The sequence below is a fragment of the Dama dama genome, chromosome 10 (assembly GCF_033118175.1).
Source record: "Dama dama isolate Ldn47 chromosome 10, ASM3311817v1, whole genome shotgun sequence".
NCBI lineage: Eukaryota > Metazoa > Chordata > Mammalia > Artiodactyla > Cervidae > Dama > Dama dama.
This window is the reverse complement of record NC_083690.1, coordinates 38,370,137-38,389,576: the sequence shown is the minus strand read 5'-3', so window position 1 is coordinate 38,389,576 and position 19,440 is coordinate 38,370,137. Positions and strand designations below refer to the sequence as shown.

At 48.0% G+C, this 19,440-nt stretch overlaps 2 protein-coding genes across 3 annotated transcripts in view; both read left to right on the top strand.

Annotated features, from left to right (window-relative positions):
* The window catches only part of LMTK2 (lemur tyrosine kinase 2), a 72,724-nt gene that overhangs the window by 11,456 nt on the left and 41,828 nt on the right, over positions 1-19,440 (top strand). For both annotated transcript variants that reach the window (XM_061153691.1, XM_061153690.1), the window contains exons 2-5: positions 12,926-13,050; positions 16,094-16,238; positions 18,185-18,258; positions 18,677-18,795. In XM_061153691.1, the coding sequence (XP_061009674.1) occupies positions 12,926-13,050; positions 16,094-16,238; positions 18,185-18,258; positions 18,677-18,795 (463 nt within the window). The remainder of the gene's footprint in view (positions 1-12,925; positions 13,051-16,093; positions 16,239-18,184; positions 18,259-18,676; positions 18,796-19,440) is intronic.
* On the top strand, positions 52-8,217 carry LOC133063859 (uncharacterized). Its single transcript, XM_061153753.1, has 6 exons — positions 52-706; positions 3,031-4,016; positions 4,262-4,289; positions 4,741-4,841; positions 5,377-5,766; positions 5,977-8,217. Exons 2-6 carry the CDS (start codon positions 3,861-3,863, stop codon positions 6,115-6,117), a joined length of 816 nt encoding a protein of 271 aa, XP_061009736.1. The 5' UTR covers positions 52-706; positions 3,031-3,860; the 3' UTR covers positions 6,118-8,217.

Sequence of the window (19,440 nt, the reverse complement as noted above, 5' to 3'; positions counted from 1 at the left end):
CGGTCCTCAGGCTCTCTGTCTGGTTCTTACAGGACACTTTGATTAGAGTGATGCGGTTGCATGGCTGCTCCCAGTTATTTTTCCTCTGGATATTTATTTACGTTTTTTTATCTGAAGGTCCTGGGTGAAATTCAAAGGTACCTATTGTTTAGTTGATCCTTGAAATGGTAAAGATAATTCCTTACCGAGTTAGAAAACTGACATGCTGACTTCCATAATAAGGCTCAGAAAAGCACATTCATATTTAATTTTTTTTTATTTTTGAGAACAACTACTGCCGCCTCTGAGTTGCAGTGTTTAATTAAAGGTGATAAAAAATATTTCTCACTTGAAAGAAATGTTAATCATAAACTTGTAAATATTCACTTGTGAACACAAAAAGTACTTCAAGTGCTGTGATTAAATCAGTGCTATTGTGGAGGCTTGGACCCTGTCAGGAGCCTGCTGGAGGCTGTGGATCCCAAGAAGAGTGCTGGTGAGCAGGTGGCTTGCGTACACAGTGAAGAGTCTCGGGCAGGGGTCAGGAAATGTGCCTGGTGTCCTGGACACACTCTCCTCAGCTCTGTGAGACCAGCGCCTTGATGGGCGCCCTCAGCCCTGTGCCTCCTCGGCTGTGCTTCCTCCCCGGGCTCAGGCAGTGCAGCAGCTTCTGGTTTCCCTCCTGGACCCTCTCCTGGTTTACTTATAATAGATGACTGTTTAACGTGTATGTTTGTCTGCATCATAGCTTTATTCTACTTTTGAATAACTTTGTTAGTATAAGTTGTTTTATTCATTAGTTCAGTTCAGTCCCTCAGTCGTGTCTGACTCTTTGCGACCCCATGGACCGCAGCACGCCAGGCCTCCCCGTCCGTCGACAAGTCCCGGAGCTTGCTCAAACTTATGTCCATTAAGTCGGTGATGCCATCCAACCATCTCATCCTCTGTCGTCCCCTTTTCCTCCCACCTTCAAACTTTCCCAGCTTCAGGGTCTTTTGAAATGAGTCAGCTCTTATCATCAGGTGGCCAAAGTATTGGAGTTTCAGCTTCAGCATTAGTCCTTCCAGTGAATATTCAAGACTGATTTCCTTTAGGATGGACTGGTTCAAATCTCCTTGCAGTCCAAGGGACTCAGGAGTAGTTTAAAAAAAACAAAGAAGCAAACCATTCTTTCGGTTCTTTTGCTACTGATCACCATTTTTCTTTCCAAGTCACTTTTTAAATGCCGTCCTCCTCTGCATTCTGTGCAGCTTGTGCCCGTGTCTCCATCTGCCTCCACAGCGTCGTCTTTCCTGTTTGACCCTGTTTCTTCATCCCATTCCTTAAATTTTGTCCCCCTGCCCCAGCCCCTCTGTTTTCTGTTTTCTTCCCCCTGTGCTCTCTCTTTGTATAAGTTAATGCATGTGGATGCTTTTTAAAGCGAAAGTGTTCCAGGGCTTATGATGAAAATAGCCCAGTGAGCCCCTGTCCTGTCCTGTCCTTCCTCATCCCCGCTCTCTGCTCCCCCGCATCTTGCTGAAGAACAAGCTTACACTACTGTTCCTTGGTTTAAGTAGATACTGAGTTTCTACCGTGGAAGAAGAGAATGTGTGTACTCATACACTCTCCCCCTTCTCAGCATCGTTATTTACACTTCTTGGTTAAGTCAGCACTCAGCGTTCATGTTTTTATGACTACAGATTATTCGCAGCTGGCCCTGTCGCGTTTCTGATGATTAAACTTCTCCGACATCTTTTGTGTTTCCTGGACATTGTTGTCATTTCCTGAGTTTTTTGTGAATGTGTCATTCGTGTGTCCCACCCTCCTCAGCAGGAGTTGACTCTCCTCTCGGCAGCTTTGGCCGGGCCGGGCCCAGGCGGTGGCTCTGCTGCCAGGCCCGTGGCCCCTGATTTCCTGCCTGCGTGTCCTTGGTTTCCCTCTTGGGATGGCAGCTTTGGGGACTTCCTCTCTCCGTTCCGGAAAGTGGCAAGGCGACGCCGTGGTGTGAGTCTTTGCCATTCCCCCCACCCAGACAGGTGCTCTGTGGGTCTCTTGAATCTGGAGAGTGGTGTAGTTCGAGAAGAATCTCATCACACATTTTTAAAAAATTCCTTTTCTTTTCTTTCTGGGACTTCTCCTAGTTCAGTGTTGAGCTCCTTGGAATGAGTCTCGACGCTCCTTTTTGTTCATGTTTCATCTCTTTGTGCTACTCTGTGGCTCTTTGTTTTTTTTTCTATTACATTTTATTTCCAGGAGTTTTTCCTCCCCATCCCCTTCTAAACAGCATCTTCTCATGAGTGTGGTATCTTTTCTTTTTTCTGAGGATATTAATTATAGTTTTGTAATAGTTTTTTTTTTTAACCCTTGTACCATCTGCCTCCTTCAAATCCCTTTTTCTCTCTTTGGGTCTGTCACTTGCTTTGACCTTTTTTCAGGATGGTTTTCTCAGACGTCATATCATCTTTGAGAGCCTGCCCGTGTGGAAGAGCGAGGGGCCCTGATGGGAGGTCCTCCACGACCCTTCCCCTCACACTCTGTCGCCCCTGCCCCCACGTCCTGGGCGTCCCCGCCCCACTGCCCTGGAGTGCGGTGTGCCTCCCGCGCCCCGCCCTCCCCCCCCCCCCCCCCCCCCCCCCCCCCGTGCCCCGGGCGTCACCCCCTGGGAGCTCTGTGACCTGGGAGAAGCAGCTCTGCCTCTCCGAGGCTCAGCTTCTTCTCTTTAGAGTGGGGCTTCAGGTAGACCCCGCGAAGGGTTGTTGTGGGGCTGGGTGAGGTTAAACAGTGCCTGGAACATAGTAAGCACTGCTAAGTGTTAGCTGTTTTCCTAACCACCGGGGGCTGAACCACCACCATCTCTCGTGTGAATTCCCTAATATCAGAATGTGTTCCCTGATTACGTGACAATCTCGCCTGCTTTATTTTTCCACATTGCTCATCCCCATCCCAGGTACTGTATACTTTTTATCTTGCTTGTGGCCCATCTCCCTGCACGAGAGCATACGCCGTGAGTGCAGGGGCTCTCTTCTCCCCACTTCCGTGCTTCTGCAGCCTGCAGCAGTGTCTGTCCTGCAGGGGATGCTTGGTGAACACTTGCTGAATGAGCCAACACCTTGGGGGTTGGGGCCGCTTCCTGATGGGTGAACTTCACAGTTGGTGATGGAATAGCCGTTTCCATGAGAGACGCTGTCCTCAGGACTCCTCTAATTATGTGTAGGTCTGTTGTCTTGGACTGGACACCTGAGTGTCTGGAAACACCTAGTTGTATTGGGTTAAATTGTGATTAGATTTATTTTTCTGTATAATATAAAGACAAAATCAGTGGGCATTATCAGATAGGAAATCCTCAGTACTCTTCCCTTGATGCTCTGCAGAACCTTGTCCAGTGGTGTGAGCAGTTTCTGGCTTAGTTATGAAGGTAGCACTTCATTTTGGAGAATTTTGAACATTTGTGAAAGTAGAAGAGTACAATGAATTTTCTGTACCCGTGTCCCAGTCCATCCGTCCCTTTGGCCGGTCCAGCAGCATCCAGACACCATCTGCTTCCTCTCTGAAGGGAGAAGTTTTAAGCACACTTTGCCTGAAAATGTGTTTTAACTATATTGGCAAGAATTTAAGTTAGACCTTAGGAAGTCAGAAAGGTTCTAAGACCATTGGCTCCATCAAGGTGTTGTAGGAAATTTTAGAGAAACAGATGGGCACATTTTTCTCAGATGTTAAGGGTCAGCCCTGCCTGGGAAGTAAGGAGCATCTAGGTCATTTCTCATTTCCTTTTTGGCCTTCTTGTGCAGAAAGTGTATTAGCTAAGTGTTGTGAACACAGTACTGCAGTGGGAAGGTGCATGGAGAGACGGAACGTCCTTTCCCCTTGACATTAGTGGTGCACTGAAGGGACGAGGCCCTGGGATGCGGGCTCTGCATTTCTGCTTCTCGGACCAGTGCTGCCTGGTGGTGAGCTGGTGTCCTGGGCCGCAGGGAGGTCCTGACTCAGAGTGTTACAAACATCTGACACCGTGGATGACTCCGCACGTCAACTATGCCGTCAACATAACTAAGATCCTGGTTCGTAAAGTGTGGTTCCTGCTGCCATTTTCCTGTGGTGTGGGGCCTCGGCAGCCTGGCCGGAGTCCCCGAAACCTGGCATTCCCTTGACCAAACCATGCCACCGTGCCATCGTAGCTCTTACGTGGCAGCCTCTGCCCTGGTCAGTGTTTTTAAAATTGGAGTGAAACGAGCCTCTGATAACAGATTTTATTGGAAATGGCCGAGAGAAACAGCAGCTTCATCTGAAATGATCTCATTCGCAGGTACTCAAAGCGCACCACCTCTCTGCAGGTGAGAGAACAGGGGGCCGGGCGGGCCTTGGAAATGGGTTTTGAACAAGGAGCGCACCTCACTAGTGAATACGCGGCGCGGTGTGTCCTTCTGGGCTGTTGATGTCCTGGCTTCGGGGTCTCTGTGGAACCTCTGGTCCATCTGCTTCATGTCAGCACGCTATTACTGTTCTGTGTGGTGGGTATATTTAGTGCTGGGCTTCACTTTCCCTTCCTCATATGAGAGGTCATCGGGGAGAATCTAGAGTGTTGAATGTTGTTATAAATAGGTGTATCGTTAGATTGAGAGGCCAGGAAAACCTTTAGTGACTGAAGATTCCATGTACAGGAAACCGTTAACGATAGATGGGTCTGTAATCTTGAGGCATTAAACAAAAATGTGTGATTTGCTCTGGTGGTCTGAATGTTTTTCCTCAAGTAGTATGATGATAATTCATTCGACTTGTCTCCAGGGAGGAGAGCTACTTGTCAGGATGTTGGAAAGGGAAGATGGACTGGATGTCAGGACCGGTTTGGAAGACTGCCGGTCCTTCGTTCCCCTGAGTTCTGCCTGGTCAGTCCGGTGGGCACCAGCTTTAATTGTCAAGTGGATACCTGAGTGTCTCACGCGTGTCTCCTGAGGGCGAGGGTGGAGAGCAGAAGGGTGATGCGTGTGTCTGACACGCACTCTAAGGGCCGTTTTCACACCACGGCGTCCTGGGAAGCCAGCGAGGAAGGGGGAAGGCAGCGGATACTTATCTCTGGTGCCAACACGGAGGGGTCCCCTGCCAGAGGGGACGGTGTTCCTAAATTTACCCGTTTATGGTGTTAGGGGCCAAACTGAGCCCCCTCCAACTTGGGAAGGTGACTGACTATCGGAGGACCAGGCCTTTGAAGAAGTGACTGTGTTAGAAACGAGGCTGTTAGCTGCTAACACAGTGTGCCTGGGCTCCTCCCACGAAGAGGAAATCTGAACACAAAGACCCATCGGGACGCTTGCTCCCAGGAAGGGCCGTGCGAGGACCCGGCGAGCAGACGGCCGTGGTCTGTAGGCCATGGGGGAGCTCAGGAGGAGGCAGCGCCGCCGACCCTGGGGCTTGGGCTTCCAGCCTGCAGGGTGTGTGGTGGTCGAGTTTTGTCGTGGAAGCTGCCTGGCCGTGGTGGTCCGTTACAGGGGCCCGGGCAGAGCTGGCGTCACATCTTCGAAGGCGGCCGTTAAGGTTCCCGTTACCAGTGTCAGTGGAGGCCCCGGGGGCTCCTTGTGTGCGGGGCCGTCCCTGTGTCCGGCGCCCCCAGGGCCCGTGCCGGAGAGGGCGTCTGAGCCCCCCGCTGTCGCTGGGCGGGACCGCTCTGGCGGCCTCGCGGGAGAGGAGACGTGCGGAGAGCGGGTCCTGTGGGACAGATACTCGTCATCACAGGAGAAGGTTGGTTCAGGAAACCCAGCTTTTAAGAAAACATGGAAGAATTTTGCGGCTAAACTCGCGTTGCAGAATGGACAGGTGAAGAGTGTGGGGGGAGTTGTGTGTGAGCTGAGGAGGGAGTGGGAAACTGACGGGGGAGCGGGGGGCGCCCCAGGCGGTGGACTGAGACTGTGGTGATGGGGAGAAAGAGCACAGGTCACTGAAGGAATGCTCCTTTTTGGTCCTGTTTGTTTGCCCCTGGAAGTCTGAATTTTTCCTGCTCACTGGTAGGTTTCTGATGAATTTCAGGGCGGAGGGGAGAAGGTGAACTTGAAGGCTGATGTGACAGAGGGTCCATCTGAAAGGACTGGGAGCATCGTTGCTCCGGGTGGAGAGCCTGGCCGGGGTCTGGAGGTCCCTGGAGGTCCAGGGACCCTGCAAGCCTCGTGAAGGATCTTGGACTTTAGGCCGATGACCCGGGGAACCCCTCTGCTGAGATGGGTGAGAACACAGAGCACCCCCCGGCGTCCTCCCTGGAGGCGCCCTCTCTGGTCCCCTGGTGACCTCGTGTGACACTGTCCTGACCTGTTCTCTTTCTGGTTTTTTTTCTTTTTTTGTTTTCATTTAAACATACGGCCTGCAGATGGGTTAAACCGAACACCCGTCCCGAATTCATGCACGGAAGCCCTAACCTCTGATAACTCAGAGTGTGACCTGATTTGCAGATGGGGTCTTACAGAGGTGACGAGGTGAAGATGAGGTTGTGAGGAGGGCTGTGATTCGGCATGACCGTGTCCTTGCTTGCAGGGGACATTTGGACACAGAGATAGGCGCCGGGGGAAGGCCATGTGAAGATGCTGGGGAGCCACAGGCCGCGTCCCACAGCCGCGCGGAACCAGCCCTGCCCACCCTTCATCTGGGACTTGCAGCCTCCAGAGCTGTCTGTGCCAGTTCACCCTCCGTGACAGCGTTTCTAAAAAACTTAACACATGCATTGTAAATAGGCATTTATTTAATAAATGAAAAACTTCAAACATACATAAGACCAGACAGGGCCTGCAGTGAGTTCCCATGTACGTACCTTTCACCCAGCTTGAATCCGCTGGAGGCCAGCTTGCTTCATGCTACCCCCATCACTTTCTCTACCCTCATACTATCTTGAAGCGAATTTCAGACATAGCTCAGTAGGTCACTATCTGTGAGAGGTTAAGACGACTCTTAAAAACAGAAGCAGTGTCAGTTTTTTCCTCAGAGAACTGAATCATGCTTCTCGAGTATGGTCACTTGTCAGTGCCCAGATTTCCAGCTGTCTCTGTTGTCAATTTTTTTTACGGTTTTGAATCGTGTTTCAGTAACACCTATACACTGCACTTGGTTGGTATGTCTTTCTTAAACTCTCTTCTAGTTCCTTTTTTATCTTTCTTTCTCTCTCCTTGTAATTCATCAGGTTTTTCTCCTTGAGTGTTTTTCATAGCCTGAATTTTGCTGGTTATGTTCTTGTTAGGCAATTCAATACATTCCAACATTCTCTTTATTTCCTGTTAATTGGTATTTAGACCTAGAGGCTTGGTCAGATACAAGTTTGATATTTTGTTACTGTTGGATTGTAGTGGGTGATGGTGTGTTTTTCCATCTGGAGGCACATACTGTTAGATTGTCTGTCTTTTTGCATCATTATTGTTCAGTCGCTAAGTTGTGTCCAGCTGTTCACGATCCTATGGATTGCAGCACACCAGGCTTCCCTGTCCTTCACTGTCTTCCTGTCTTCACTGTTTGCTCAGATTCATGTTCATTGAGTCAGTGATGCCATCCAACCACCTCATCCTCTGTCACCCCCTTCTCCTGCCCTCGATCTTTCCAGCATCAGGGTCTTTTCCAATGAGTCAGCTCTTCGCATCAGGTGGCCAGAGTATTGGAGCTTCAGCATCAGTCCTTCAAATGAATAGTCAGTGTTGATTTCCTTTAGGATTGACTGGTTTGATCACCTTGCAGTCCAAGGGACTCTCAAGAGTCTTCTCCAGCACAGTTCAAAAGCATTAATTTTTCAGCGCTCAGCCTTCTTTATGGTCCAACTCTCACATCTGTACATGACTACTGGAAAAACCATAGCTTTGACTATATGGACCTTTGTCAACAAAGTGATGTCTCTGCTTTTTAATATGCTGTCTAGGTTTGTCATAGCTTTCCTTCCAAGGAGCAAGCGTCTTTTAATTTCGTGTCTGCAGTCACCATCCACATTGCTTTTGGAGCCCAAGAAAATAAAGTCTCTCACTGTTTCCATTGTTTCCCCATCTATTTGCCATGAAGTGATAGGACCAGAGGCCATGATCTTCGTTTTCTGAATGTTGAGATTTAAGCCAACTTTTTCACTCTTCTCTTTCACTTTCATCAAGAGGCTCTTAGTTCCTCTTCGCTTTCTGCCATAAAGCTGCTGTCATCTGCGTATCTGAGTTTATTGATATTTCTCCCAGCAATCTTGATTCCAGCTTGTGCGAATGTTGGCAGGTCCCTAAGTAGCTTTGGGATAGGGACTGGTGGCTAGAGGAAGGAACCGTGTGATTAGAGAATTTGAAGCTTCAGTCTCACCCTTTATGACTTGAGCCACTGAGCAACCAAATAGTAAATAGGAGGCAGTTTTCTTTGTGAAAGCATATCAGCTGGTAACCAAGGAGAGAGTGACAAAACGAGAAGGTCAGCATGTCACCGTCCCCTGTGGGTCTTGACACTGATCATCGTTTCTTTTTTATCTGTGAACCTTGAAAATTTTTAATTTAATTTGAAAATGGATTCACAGGTGAATCTTCAGTTGATTATGCATATATTCAAGTTCTGATCGGGGTTCTAGGCAGGGCTTTAAAATGGTGGAATTAATGATTGCGTGGCACGCCTCACTTACTCTGAGTCATTGCTGAGAAATCATGCTCCCCAGATTACCTGTCTGTAAAACATGATACGCACCTAACCTCCTCGAGTCTCTGAAGTTCCCTAACTTACTAAATCAAGTGCTGGGTAGATGTCTATTAAAACGGTTTGGGAACTAAAATAAAAACTTATACTGGCTGCACCTTTGAGATGCTGTGTTTTTGCATTGGAGTCTTGGGGAGGCGTACGAAGCACCCCAAACCTCTCATTATCCTTGTTCCCAGTTTGTAATCAGCCAGGCAGCCTCAATGTGTGGAGGAGACACTCCTGTCATTATTGATGTTTTCCCTTAGGCAGTGATCGGTTTGACTTACACGTTTCTGAATGCTACAGCCTGAGAATGTCAAAGGAAAGCTGTCTTTCTTCACAGCTGCTTAACTTGCAACCAGGAACCTTGCAGGGGCCCGGGTTGCAGTCTGACCGTGGGGGCCACGGGGCTTTCCTTGCAGTTCCTCACGTCTAGAGACTGCTTCCTCTCTGTGGTTTGTGCAGACCCAGCTCACCTTGCCGCCCACGGGAGGCTGGTTTGTTTTCTTCATTTTATACAAGTTCTTTTTTGTATGGAAGTTTTCTTTGTTGATATACAGAGCTTTTTTTCTCTCTTTTTAAATCACAATACTTTGGGTCAGTCAGAAGAAAAATGCAGTCAACGAAGTAGTTTTTAGAAGTGGTAAAATTGTAAAAATTTCTGCTCGAGGCTATCTAGAAAATTTTTTAGGTTAGTGATTTAGCATCCTCTCAGTGGGCCTGGCTGACACTGAGGTGAAGTAGGCTTGTGTACATTGAAGAAATCTGAGTCCAGCAGAGCAGAGGCCCCTGCAGTGTCTTTTTAAAAAAATTTTATTTGCTTTTAATTGGAGGATAATTGCTTTACAATCTTGTGTTGGTTCTGCCACGTGTCAGCATGAATCAGCCCTAGGTCTGTGTGCGTCCCCTCTGTCTTGAGCCTCCCTCCCACCTCCCACCCCGTCCCACCCGTCTAGGTCGTCACAGAGCCCAGGGAGGATTTGAGCGCTCTCCCTGCGGAGTCAGAACAGAAATAAATACATTTTCATGGACGGGCAAAACTCAGCATGACTGTTTATTTTTAACATGGGTATGACTTCTCATGTCTACCTGATGACTCAGACGAGATAGTTTTATGAATCAGATCATTGAGCTGGCCCTCCGGCAGTTTTGATCAAATGTTATATGATAGGTGGTAATGATAAAAAGGATGAAACGAGGGGGAAAAGTTGTTTACTGTTCACTCCGTGGAGTTTGGAGGGGAGCCCCAAAATTGTGAACTGCCCTGATTACAGTGCGAGGCTTCCCTCTGAAGCACTTAGGCTAGGCTGTTTTTGAATGTTATAAACAACGAGACAGAATGATGTGATGTTGAGGGAATCGGGGCGGAGGAGAGGGCTTGAGTCCAGCGCCCTGGACTGTCTGGCCTGGCCACCCTCTCATCTCGTGTTCTTGGGCACGTCGGTGTCCTTGTTCCTGACATGGAGCTGGTATCCTGATGGTCGAGTGAAAATAGTGCTTATCATCTGTGAAATCTCAGATGTGACCAATTATGACATTCCCTTAATTCTCTGCCATTAAGAAAGAAGAGACGCTGCCAATGAAAACCGCTTCCTCTCAAGTGTAAAATACCCCTAACATGTGGTGCGGTGGGCAAACCGCGTCTTAAAGGTGAGTGAGATACAGCGTATATGAAAGTGCTTTGCCACGTAAGCCTCAGGAGTGGTCTTTGACCTTATCGTACGAACGAGTCAGGGCAGTGAAACGGTTCTGAGAACCAACATCAGTGGGCGGCACAGGCCAGGCTGCGTCTTGGTTCCTAGGAGGTCGGCCCTCCGGCTCGGGCTTCTCGCTTAGCTTAGTTTCCCAGATGGACGTCAGTGTCCCTAGTTGGTGAATTCTGCGGTCTTCCTTGTTCATGTGTGGATTTCCCTCTGTGTGCAGTTTTGTTGGTCTAGAACTTGCAGCTTCCCTTGGTTGCTGCTGCTGCTAAGTCACTTTAGTCGTGTCCGACTCTGTGTAACCCCACAGACGGCAGCCCACCAGGCTCCCCCATCCCTGGGATTCTCCAGGCAAGAACACTGGAGTGGGTTGCCATTTCCTTCTCCAATGCATGAAAGTGAAAAGTGAAAGTGAAGTCACTCAGTCATGTCCGATTCTTAGCGACCCCATAGACTGCAGCCTACCAGGCTCCTCCGTCCATGGGATTTTCCAGGCAAGAGTACTGGAGTGGGGTGCCAGTGCCTTCTCCAACACTTGGTTAACCGTGTTGTTTTTAGGAAGGAAGGCTGCAACGGAGTCCAAACCCCCTTGTAACACAGCAGGTTTCACAACGCTCTCTCTTTTGTTGTTGGAAGGGAATTGAGTCCTGCATCGACGTGCAGGCCTCGGTGCTCTTCAGTGAAGTCGTGTTATGTTCGAGAATGCGTTTCACTCACAGAGGAGTGTGCTCGATGTTTGTTTTCTTCTCCCGTGCTGCTGTCTCATTTAAGGAGACACTTCACTTGTCTCCAGGCTTCCTCCTCGGTGCCTTTGAACACATAATTAGCCGCAGGTGGAAAAGTTTGTTTCTGACTTTCCCCTGGCAATCATTTCACAGTATATATGTATATCAGATTATCATGTTGTACGCCTTAAACTTACACCGTGCTATATGTTATATCTCAAAGTGGGAGAAAAAGAAAGAGAAGTATGTTTCTTTGTAAAACACCAGTAGGTGAGACTGAACAATTTGCTGTTACAAAAACACAAAGGTTCAGAGTAAGCCTACCTGAATAAGATGATGTCTAGATAACTGAGTCTTTGCTGAAAGTGAGCTATCAGAGTCTTTGTGCTCCCGACAGGGGTTGCAGGCTTCTTATCAGTGGCTCACATGGAGTGTCTATTGCAGATTCTTTTTGAAACAGCCCTCTAAAGATGTGGAAGTTATTCTGAGTTGTCCCCTCACCCCCAAGCAAAAACCGGTCACAGGCTGTAGTCACAGGTGTGTCGTTTCCAGTTTCTCTATCATGACCGGGGCTCCCTAGAGAAGTGGCTGATTCTAAAGCCAGAAGGGGGAAAATATAAGGGGAACCTGGAGCCTCCTGTAGCTCCAGAGTGAGGAAGTGTTGGAGGAAAAAAAAAAAAAGAGGGGGGCATGTCCGAAGGACCCAGGCGTTAGCTTGAAAGAGCTCCCCACGGGGCCAAAGCTGGCACAATCTGAGCTGCAGAGTCATGAGAATAATGGAGTATCGCCCAAAGTATAGAATAGAGTAAATATCTGTGAGTTCATAACTTTATCAATGACTGAAAATGCAGGAATAGGGACAACTCTCCCTTACAGAAGAGTCCCAAGTAATACATGTTGAAGAACAAAGGCAAATAGAAAAATCACCAGTAGAGCATCACAGTGTATGTGTTTCCAGAGACCCAGTGTGTGGGCGGAGCCTCAGAGCGCGTCCCCCTGGTTATCAGTGACTGTAGTCATTTTAACCTACCCCTGCACATCAGTAACACTGCTCCCTCCAGAAGTACAGCTAAATTCCCCTCCCTGGGCGTGTGCCCTGGACTCTGTGACCGGCTTCTGAAGAGAGGAGTGTGCAAAGGGAAAAGGAGACTGTTAACTTTACTGGTCTTCCTGGCGGAGACCACCTGGGCCCTGGGACCCGGCTTCACATAGCCAGTAGTGAGTTGTGCCAACATCACGTGCCCCAGATACGATGTCACGCGAAGGATGTTTCACCCGGCCGTATTCTAGATTCTTCCCACATACTTGTAACCTCAGCCCAGTTCTGAGAAAACATCAGGCAACCCCAGTTGAGGGATAGTCTGCAAAGTCACTGACCAGTACTCTTCAGAAGCGTCACAGTTGTGAAGCACAGACAGAGACATCAGAGGTTGGATGAGATTAGGGCCATGATGAGTAAATGGAACATCGGTGGCCCTGGTTGAATCCTGGCAAAGAAAAGGGGCGTTGATGGAAAAGCTGGTAAAGTCCAGGTACAGTCGGGGCTTCAGCTGGTGGTGTCGTACATGTGTTGGTGTCTTAGCTCTGATAAACGTGCTGCGTAAGATGCTCAGGCTGGTGGAAGCTGGGGGAAGAGTGTACGGGCACGCTCTGCCTTGTCTCTGCAACTGCTGTAAATCTAAAATTGTTTCGAAATCAGAAGTTTAAAAAGAAAAAAAGACTCTCAACTTCTTATCCTAGGTTGGTCATCAGCTGTATCTTGAGCATTTGAGAATTATTTTATTAACTCTTGGTCCCATTTATATATGGCAGAAAATATATTGATTCGCTTATTAAAGTCGATTTTGGAATGCCTATGTTAACATTGTTTATTTCTCTTTCCAGGGGAGGCACCTGTTGCAGAAATTTCCACGTCTTTTGTGATCCTCTCTGTGGGCAGCTTAATGATATTAATAGTGTTAATTGCAAACTGTGTATCCTGCTGTAAGGACCCAGAAATAGACTTTAAGGTGAGCACAGATGGGAGGAACTTTTAAAGTCATCCTCTGGTACGTTTATCAACAGAATGGCTGTATATCATGGTCCCTGGGGAACAGGGGTGGCAATTTTTTTTTTTTCCCCCCTGAAGGGGCCAGATAGTAACCATTAAAGTGAAATAAAGAGCTGTTGTAAATAGTAACTACTGTGGGGCACGCGGTCTCTGTCAAGGCTGCTTAGCCTCACCTCTGTCGTTGTGGCCACGTGAGCCCCAGACAGCATGGAAGCAAGTGGTCCCCACTGTGTGTCGGTGAAGCTTCACGTACACAGTGCAGTAGGCTGTCTGTGTCTGGGCCCCCGGCCGCAGCTGCCAGCTTGGCCTCGGAGCCTCACGGACAGGAACCACTTGCCTGTCTTAATGGAAGTTTTGCTGAGTGAGGAATAAGGAACGGTGATTCAGTTCACTTGCTGTAAAGCCTGTAGGGAGAAGCAGGCTGGTTTTGATTCTTTTTCTAAACTTGCGAGTGCTGGTGAATTTGTGGTTGTTGAGTGACAGAAGCCAGGGGATCCCCCAGTGCCTTTTGTTTGTCAGGAGCAGCATCTGGTAATAAAGCTGGCCCGGGTGGGAGGTGAGGGGTGGGGTGTGTGTGTGATAACATAGAGGGGCTGGCCTGGTAGCTTCTGGGCGGAGTCTGCTGGAAACCACCTGGGGTGTCCTCTCTAGAACCTGCAGCTGGCATGCTTTAGGGCTCAGTGAAGACTTATTTAAAAGGAGTCCATGAAACAAGGGGGGGAAAGAAGGGGGTGTGTGCAGAGAAAATGGTCCTGCAGGTAGAGCTTTAGTGCCTGATGACAGTCGTGGGGCTGTCCCACAAGCCCTGAGGACTGAGGTTCAAGTCGGGGGGAGCCTTTTCTGTGGACACGTGGCCTCATTTCTCCAGCTTCACACCTGCTTCTGTTGTGTGTCCCCTCTGCCTTGGGTCTGGTGGCAGCTCTGAGAACGGAAGACCTGCTGTCCCTTTGGCTGGACGCCAGTGTTAACACATGTTAGGGGGAGAGGGGGGCTGAAGGGGGCTGGAGGAAGACTCCCTAGCACGGGTCATTGTCTCTAGAAGACTCCCCGCCCAGAGGACATGAGCCCTGAGGCCCTGGAATCGGTGCAGACCCTTCTGGGGGGCCCTGGTGACTGCACTGCCTGGGGGCGCAGCGGTGGGCAGACTCACAGTCTCGCTGATGGGCCGTGCAGACACCTGGCCCTCTGGGGACAGACGTAAAGGCCGACCAGTGTTTCTGAAACCAGTCTCACGTCACAAGACCTCACTCTTGCCTTGAATCGTTCTTATCCCCCTGACACTCAGTGTGGGCCCAGGGCGTCCGTGACGACGCAGACTCAGGGAGCGTGTGTGTTTCTCAGGCCTCCCCAGGTGACTGCTGCAGCCGCTCAGGGCCCACACTGCTCAGAAGAGCCTCACCAGCTCAGACTGTGTGACGGGAGGAGGAGTCACCGTCCGGCACTCGTGGTCTTCCTTTGGCCTTAGAGGGGTGTGGCGTTCCAGAACTGAATGGCCCCTGGGAAGTCATTTCCCGACCAGGAGGCTTAGCCTGGTCAAGTCAGTGGCCTGCGGGAGCGCGTCCAGGCAGTGGAGGGCGTAACTGAGAGTGACCCCGTCTCCCCCACGGCCCCGTCGTTGTCGCTGTTAGGCTGTGTTACCTTTCTCAGTCTTTAGAATTCCTACTGCCTAATGGGATATCACGCGCTGCCCAGGTTAGGAGTGACGGATGGAGTTGTTTTTTAAACGAGAACCTTGAAGAATGTCCGAAGGGGAAACCAGACGGAGCTCTTCTGTTTTGGGGTAACCTCACAGATTGTAGTGTCCTCCTCTCTCCTCCCCAGCAGATAGCGATAGTGTCCTGATGCGTTTGGCAACACCTGTGACGTGTATGAAAATACAAAATGCTACCTCAGCAACATCCATCCTTACACCCGGCAGCTTCTCCCATGCACGGGGTGGGGTCGAGGGAGGTGGTAGAAAAGAGTTTGGTCACATAGAGGGCTGGAAAACAGTCCCGTCCGGCTTCTGTCATGGCGCCTGGTGGGGTAATGCTCATTAGTCATCTCAGTGACCTTGACAGTCGTCTGTATCCATGTTAAAGTAACACAGGCACCAAGACAGGCCCAGCTCGCTGAATGATGATACAGGAGTCAGGATAGCTCTGCTGGACAGGGACACTTAAAAGGGTTCCGCAGCCCGGTTGGTGCAGCCTCCGTTTTAAAGTTGCCATCTTTAGAAAGCCAGATGTTCTTAATGTTTATTGCACTTATGTGCTGCAGAGTTTAATACTGACCTTCATGGTTCAGATCCTGATGGTTTTTCTACCTCCTTTAGTACGTTTATGCATTGTTACTCTTGCCAGAGAAATAGAACTCACTTAAAAATATCTTTTCTGAGTCTTTTAACTGTCTTTATTTTGATTTAAATCACAAGACACCAGAAATACATATACAATTCAAAAATAAATGTTTTAATTCAGTATGCAAAGAGATCTGTGAAAGTGAATAATAATAGTAAAAAGAATGCCTTAAACTGGCCCAGGTTCAATCCCTGGGTTGGGAAGATCCCTTGGAGAAGAATATGGCAAACCTACTCCAGTGTTCTTGTCCAGGAAATTCCACGAACAGAGAAGCCTGGCTAGCCCCAGTCCATGGGGTCATAAAGAGTTGGACATGGCTGGTGACTAACACTTTCACTTTCATAGTAACTTAAAAATAAAATTTTGAGCCTGTAAATTTTAAGTTCTAGGTGTCATTTTAGAAAACTTTGCATTTAACTTCAAGTTGATCGGTTTAAAAGTTACATACGATAATTGATTTTCAGATCTTATTCTGTTTAGGGTCACAGAACACAGTTACATATGTTTTTTACTTGAAGACAATATGAATTGGGAAAAAAAATTATGGCAGGGTGTTCCCAATGAGTGAATAAATGTTCATGCCTTACATGTTAGCAGATGTTTTTGGCACTTGCTCTCAAGCGGATTTATATTAGATACAGCATCGCTCTTCCTTCATTTTAGGAATTTGAAGATAATTTCGACGATGAGATCGATTTTACACCACCAGCAGAAGACACTCCCTCTGTCCAGTCTCCAGCAGAAGTTTTCACACTTTCAGTACCAACGGTCTCACTACCAGCTCCATCACAGTTCCAGCCTTCTGTAGGTAAGGCCTTCCATCCTGATGTCATGTTTCCATGAATAACTTCTGAGTTCTGAGAAAGGAAGCCTTGCTACTAATCATAAAATGATTGGACTGCGTGTCTCCTCCACTTGCTGATTTCTCTGCCTTCTGCTCTGTGGTGAAGCACCACTCTGGCGGTCAGACTTAAGTTCATTGATGTTTCCATTTGTTTCTTTCTTCCTCCTCCTCAGACTGGATAATCTCATTTGACCTGCCTTCAAGTTTACTGATTATCCAAAATCTGTTGTTGAACCCTTCTTGTGATTTTTTTTTTCCCCCAGTTCTTGCACTTTCAGCTCTAAAACTCTGGCTCCTTTTAATCATTTCTCTCACTTTATTGATCTTCTTTCAGTTTCCTGTGGTTCTTTGCCTGTGGTTTCCTTTAGCCCTTTCAGCGTATTTAAAACGCGTGATTTAGGCTCTTGTCCAGTAAGGCCAGTGTCTGTTTTCTCAGGGACACTTTCATTTAAATTTCCTTTGTACCAGTTCATGTACCATTATTTATTGTTCTCTACTTGTTTTGCAATTTTCTGTTGAAAACTGGATATTTTGAATAACATGATATTAAAAAAAAAAAAGAACAAGGAGCAGATGCCGTCTGGGTCCTGACAGCCTGACTCTGTGCCAGGGCAGGTGCCCAGCCTGGCCGCTGACAGCTCTGCCTCAGCCTTCAGTTCCTCAGAGGTGACGCCTCTGTTCTTGGGTCTCTTCTGAGCGGATGTCCTTCCCTGAGGATGCACATGGCTCCTAGGTTACCCCATATGTGTAATAATAGCTTTTTAAAAAGAGCTCCTTTCCCCCCACCCCAGATTTCACTGAGCTTTTCCGCTGAAGCTTCAGCCTGTTTATTATTGCCTCGGTTGTTGATTTCTGCCCCGGGTGGCAGCGCCTTGTCCACCTGGCTTTTGTTGTTTTGAGGCACATGAAGCCTCCACATCCTGATAGAGCCCAGTTCAGTGGAAGAAGGGGCACCCCTGCAGCAGGCCTTCCTTTCGGGAAGCCCCGGTCAGGTCAAGAGAGACACAGTTCCTGGGGAAGGAGGCCACTCTGCTCCCTCTGGGACCAGCACCCACTCTGGCACATGGGTTGTTTTTAAGATGTTTTTAAGAGGGAGGTGGGATGTGGGTGAATGAAAGGCCACAAAGAAATTCTCCCTTTTTCAGTGGCCTTTCTCCTAGTTCCCTTTGATTGCTCTAAACCTTCACCGTCTTCCAGAGTTCTGATGAGGTTGAGTTTGTGACAAGACTTTCAGTGTTTCCAGAGAGGAGCAGTCTAGAGATCCCTACTCCCCACCTCACCCCCAACCCCCGTAAAAGTAAAGACAGCAAAGGCCAGTGAGCGGTGGTGACTGGCGGTTACAGTAGGGCTGTTGATCAGAGTGTTTGGTGCCGGAGCTCAGAGTCAGACAGTATTCACAAATACTGTCAGTTTTAAAACTTTCTTTTTTTATAATTTTGTTTATTGATGTTTTGGCTCTGAGGGCCTTTGTTGCTGGGCGTGGGCTATTCTCTCGTTGCCGCGAGCAGGGCCTGCTCTCTGGTTGCAGCGCTGGGGCTTCTCGTTGCAGCGGCGTCTCTTGTTGCAGAGCACAGGCTCTGGGGTGTGCGGGCTTCAGCAGCTCTGCTGGGAGGGCTCAGCAGTTGCCGCTCCAGGGCTCTGGAGCACAGGCTCGATAGTTGTGGCTCATGGACTTAGTTGCTCCGCAGCATGTGGGATCTTTCCAGATCAGGGATTGAACCTGTGTCTCCTGCATTGGCAGGCAGACTCGTTACCGCTGAGCCATCAGAGAAGCCCTTAAGTATTTATTTCTATCTTTATTATCAGAAACATTAAGTTTATATTAGCACTTGTACTTTATAGGTTATATACTGATTATGTCTTCTCATTAAATACTTACCTTTACTTCTTAAATGTTCTTTTTCCTACAGAAGGTTTGAAGCCCCAAGTTGCCCGCCACAGTCTGAACTACATACAGGAAATTGGGAATGGCTGGTTTGGAAAGGTAAAGTCTGCTCACTTTCGTTTTTTCCCCTCTGTTACACTGTTAGAATGCAGAGGCGCCTAAGTCTTACTGTGCATGACATTGCACACCTCCCTACGCACTGTGGCGCCGATTGCATTTCTCCATGGGCCCCTGAAACCACGTGGGAGCGTGAGCGTCAGTGCTTCTGGGTGTGTGAGTTTCCCCAGGAAGGCCTTTTATTTCTTTATCAGAGCCTTTTCTAATTGTTGGCATAAGAGCGGTGAGAATGGAAAAGAGATGGGAATTTTAGAAGCTTTTCATCCTCCTCCAATTATTTGTTTCTCCTCCTTTCCCCACTTCCCCTTATGACACTTAAAGCACATTTTAATAGGTAGATAGCATGGTTATAATGAAAACCGTTGTGAAGAACTGTTCCGTTTCTCATCTTTGGTTTTAGGTGCTCCTTGGAGAGATCTACACAGGCACTAGCGTAGCAAGAGTAATCGTGAAGGAGTTAAAAGCAAGCGCAAGCCCAAAGGAACAAGACACTTTTTTGAAAAATGGAGAACCATACTAGTAAGTAAACCATAGCATATGTTTTTTAAATGTGGTCTGTTGAAGATCAGGTGTTTAAAACCAGTTTGAGATTTCTGGTTATAAAATACACAGTTTAAATAAGATCCAGAGTCTCACAGCACAAGACCCAATATGTCCAGGTTTCAATCGAAATCACTCATCTTTCCAAGAACCAAGAGAACTCAGCACAAGTAAGAAAAGGAAGCAGATGGTGGGAATGTAAATTAGTGCAGTCACTATGGAAAACAGTATGGAGATTCCTCAAAAAACTAAAAATAGAGCTACCATATGATCCAGCAATCTCACTCCTGGGCATATATCTGGACAAAGCTGTAATTCAGATAAAAGGTACAAGCACCCCAATATGTTCATAGCAGCACTGTGTGCGACAGCCAAGACACAGAAACAATCTGAGTGTTCATAGATGAATGGATAAAGGAGTATGTACAGTATATACAGTGAATACTACGCAGCCATAAACAAGAGTGAAATAATGCCATCTGCAGCAAGTCAGACAGAGAAAGACAAATAACCACATGATATCACTTACATGTGGAGTTTAAACTATGATAGAAATGAATGTATCTACAAAACACAAGGAGACTCTCAGACAGAATAGACGTGTGGTTGCCACGTGGGAGGGGG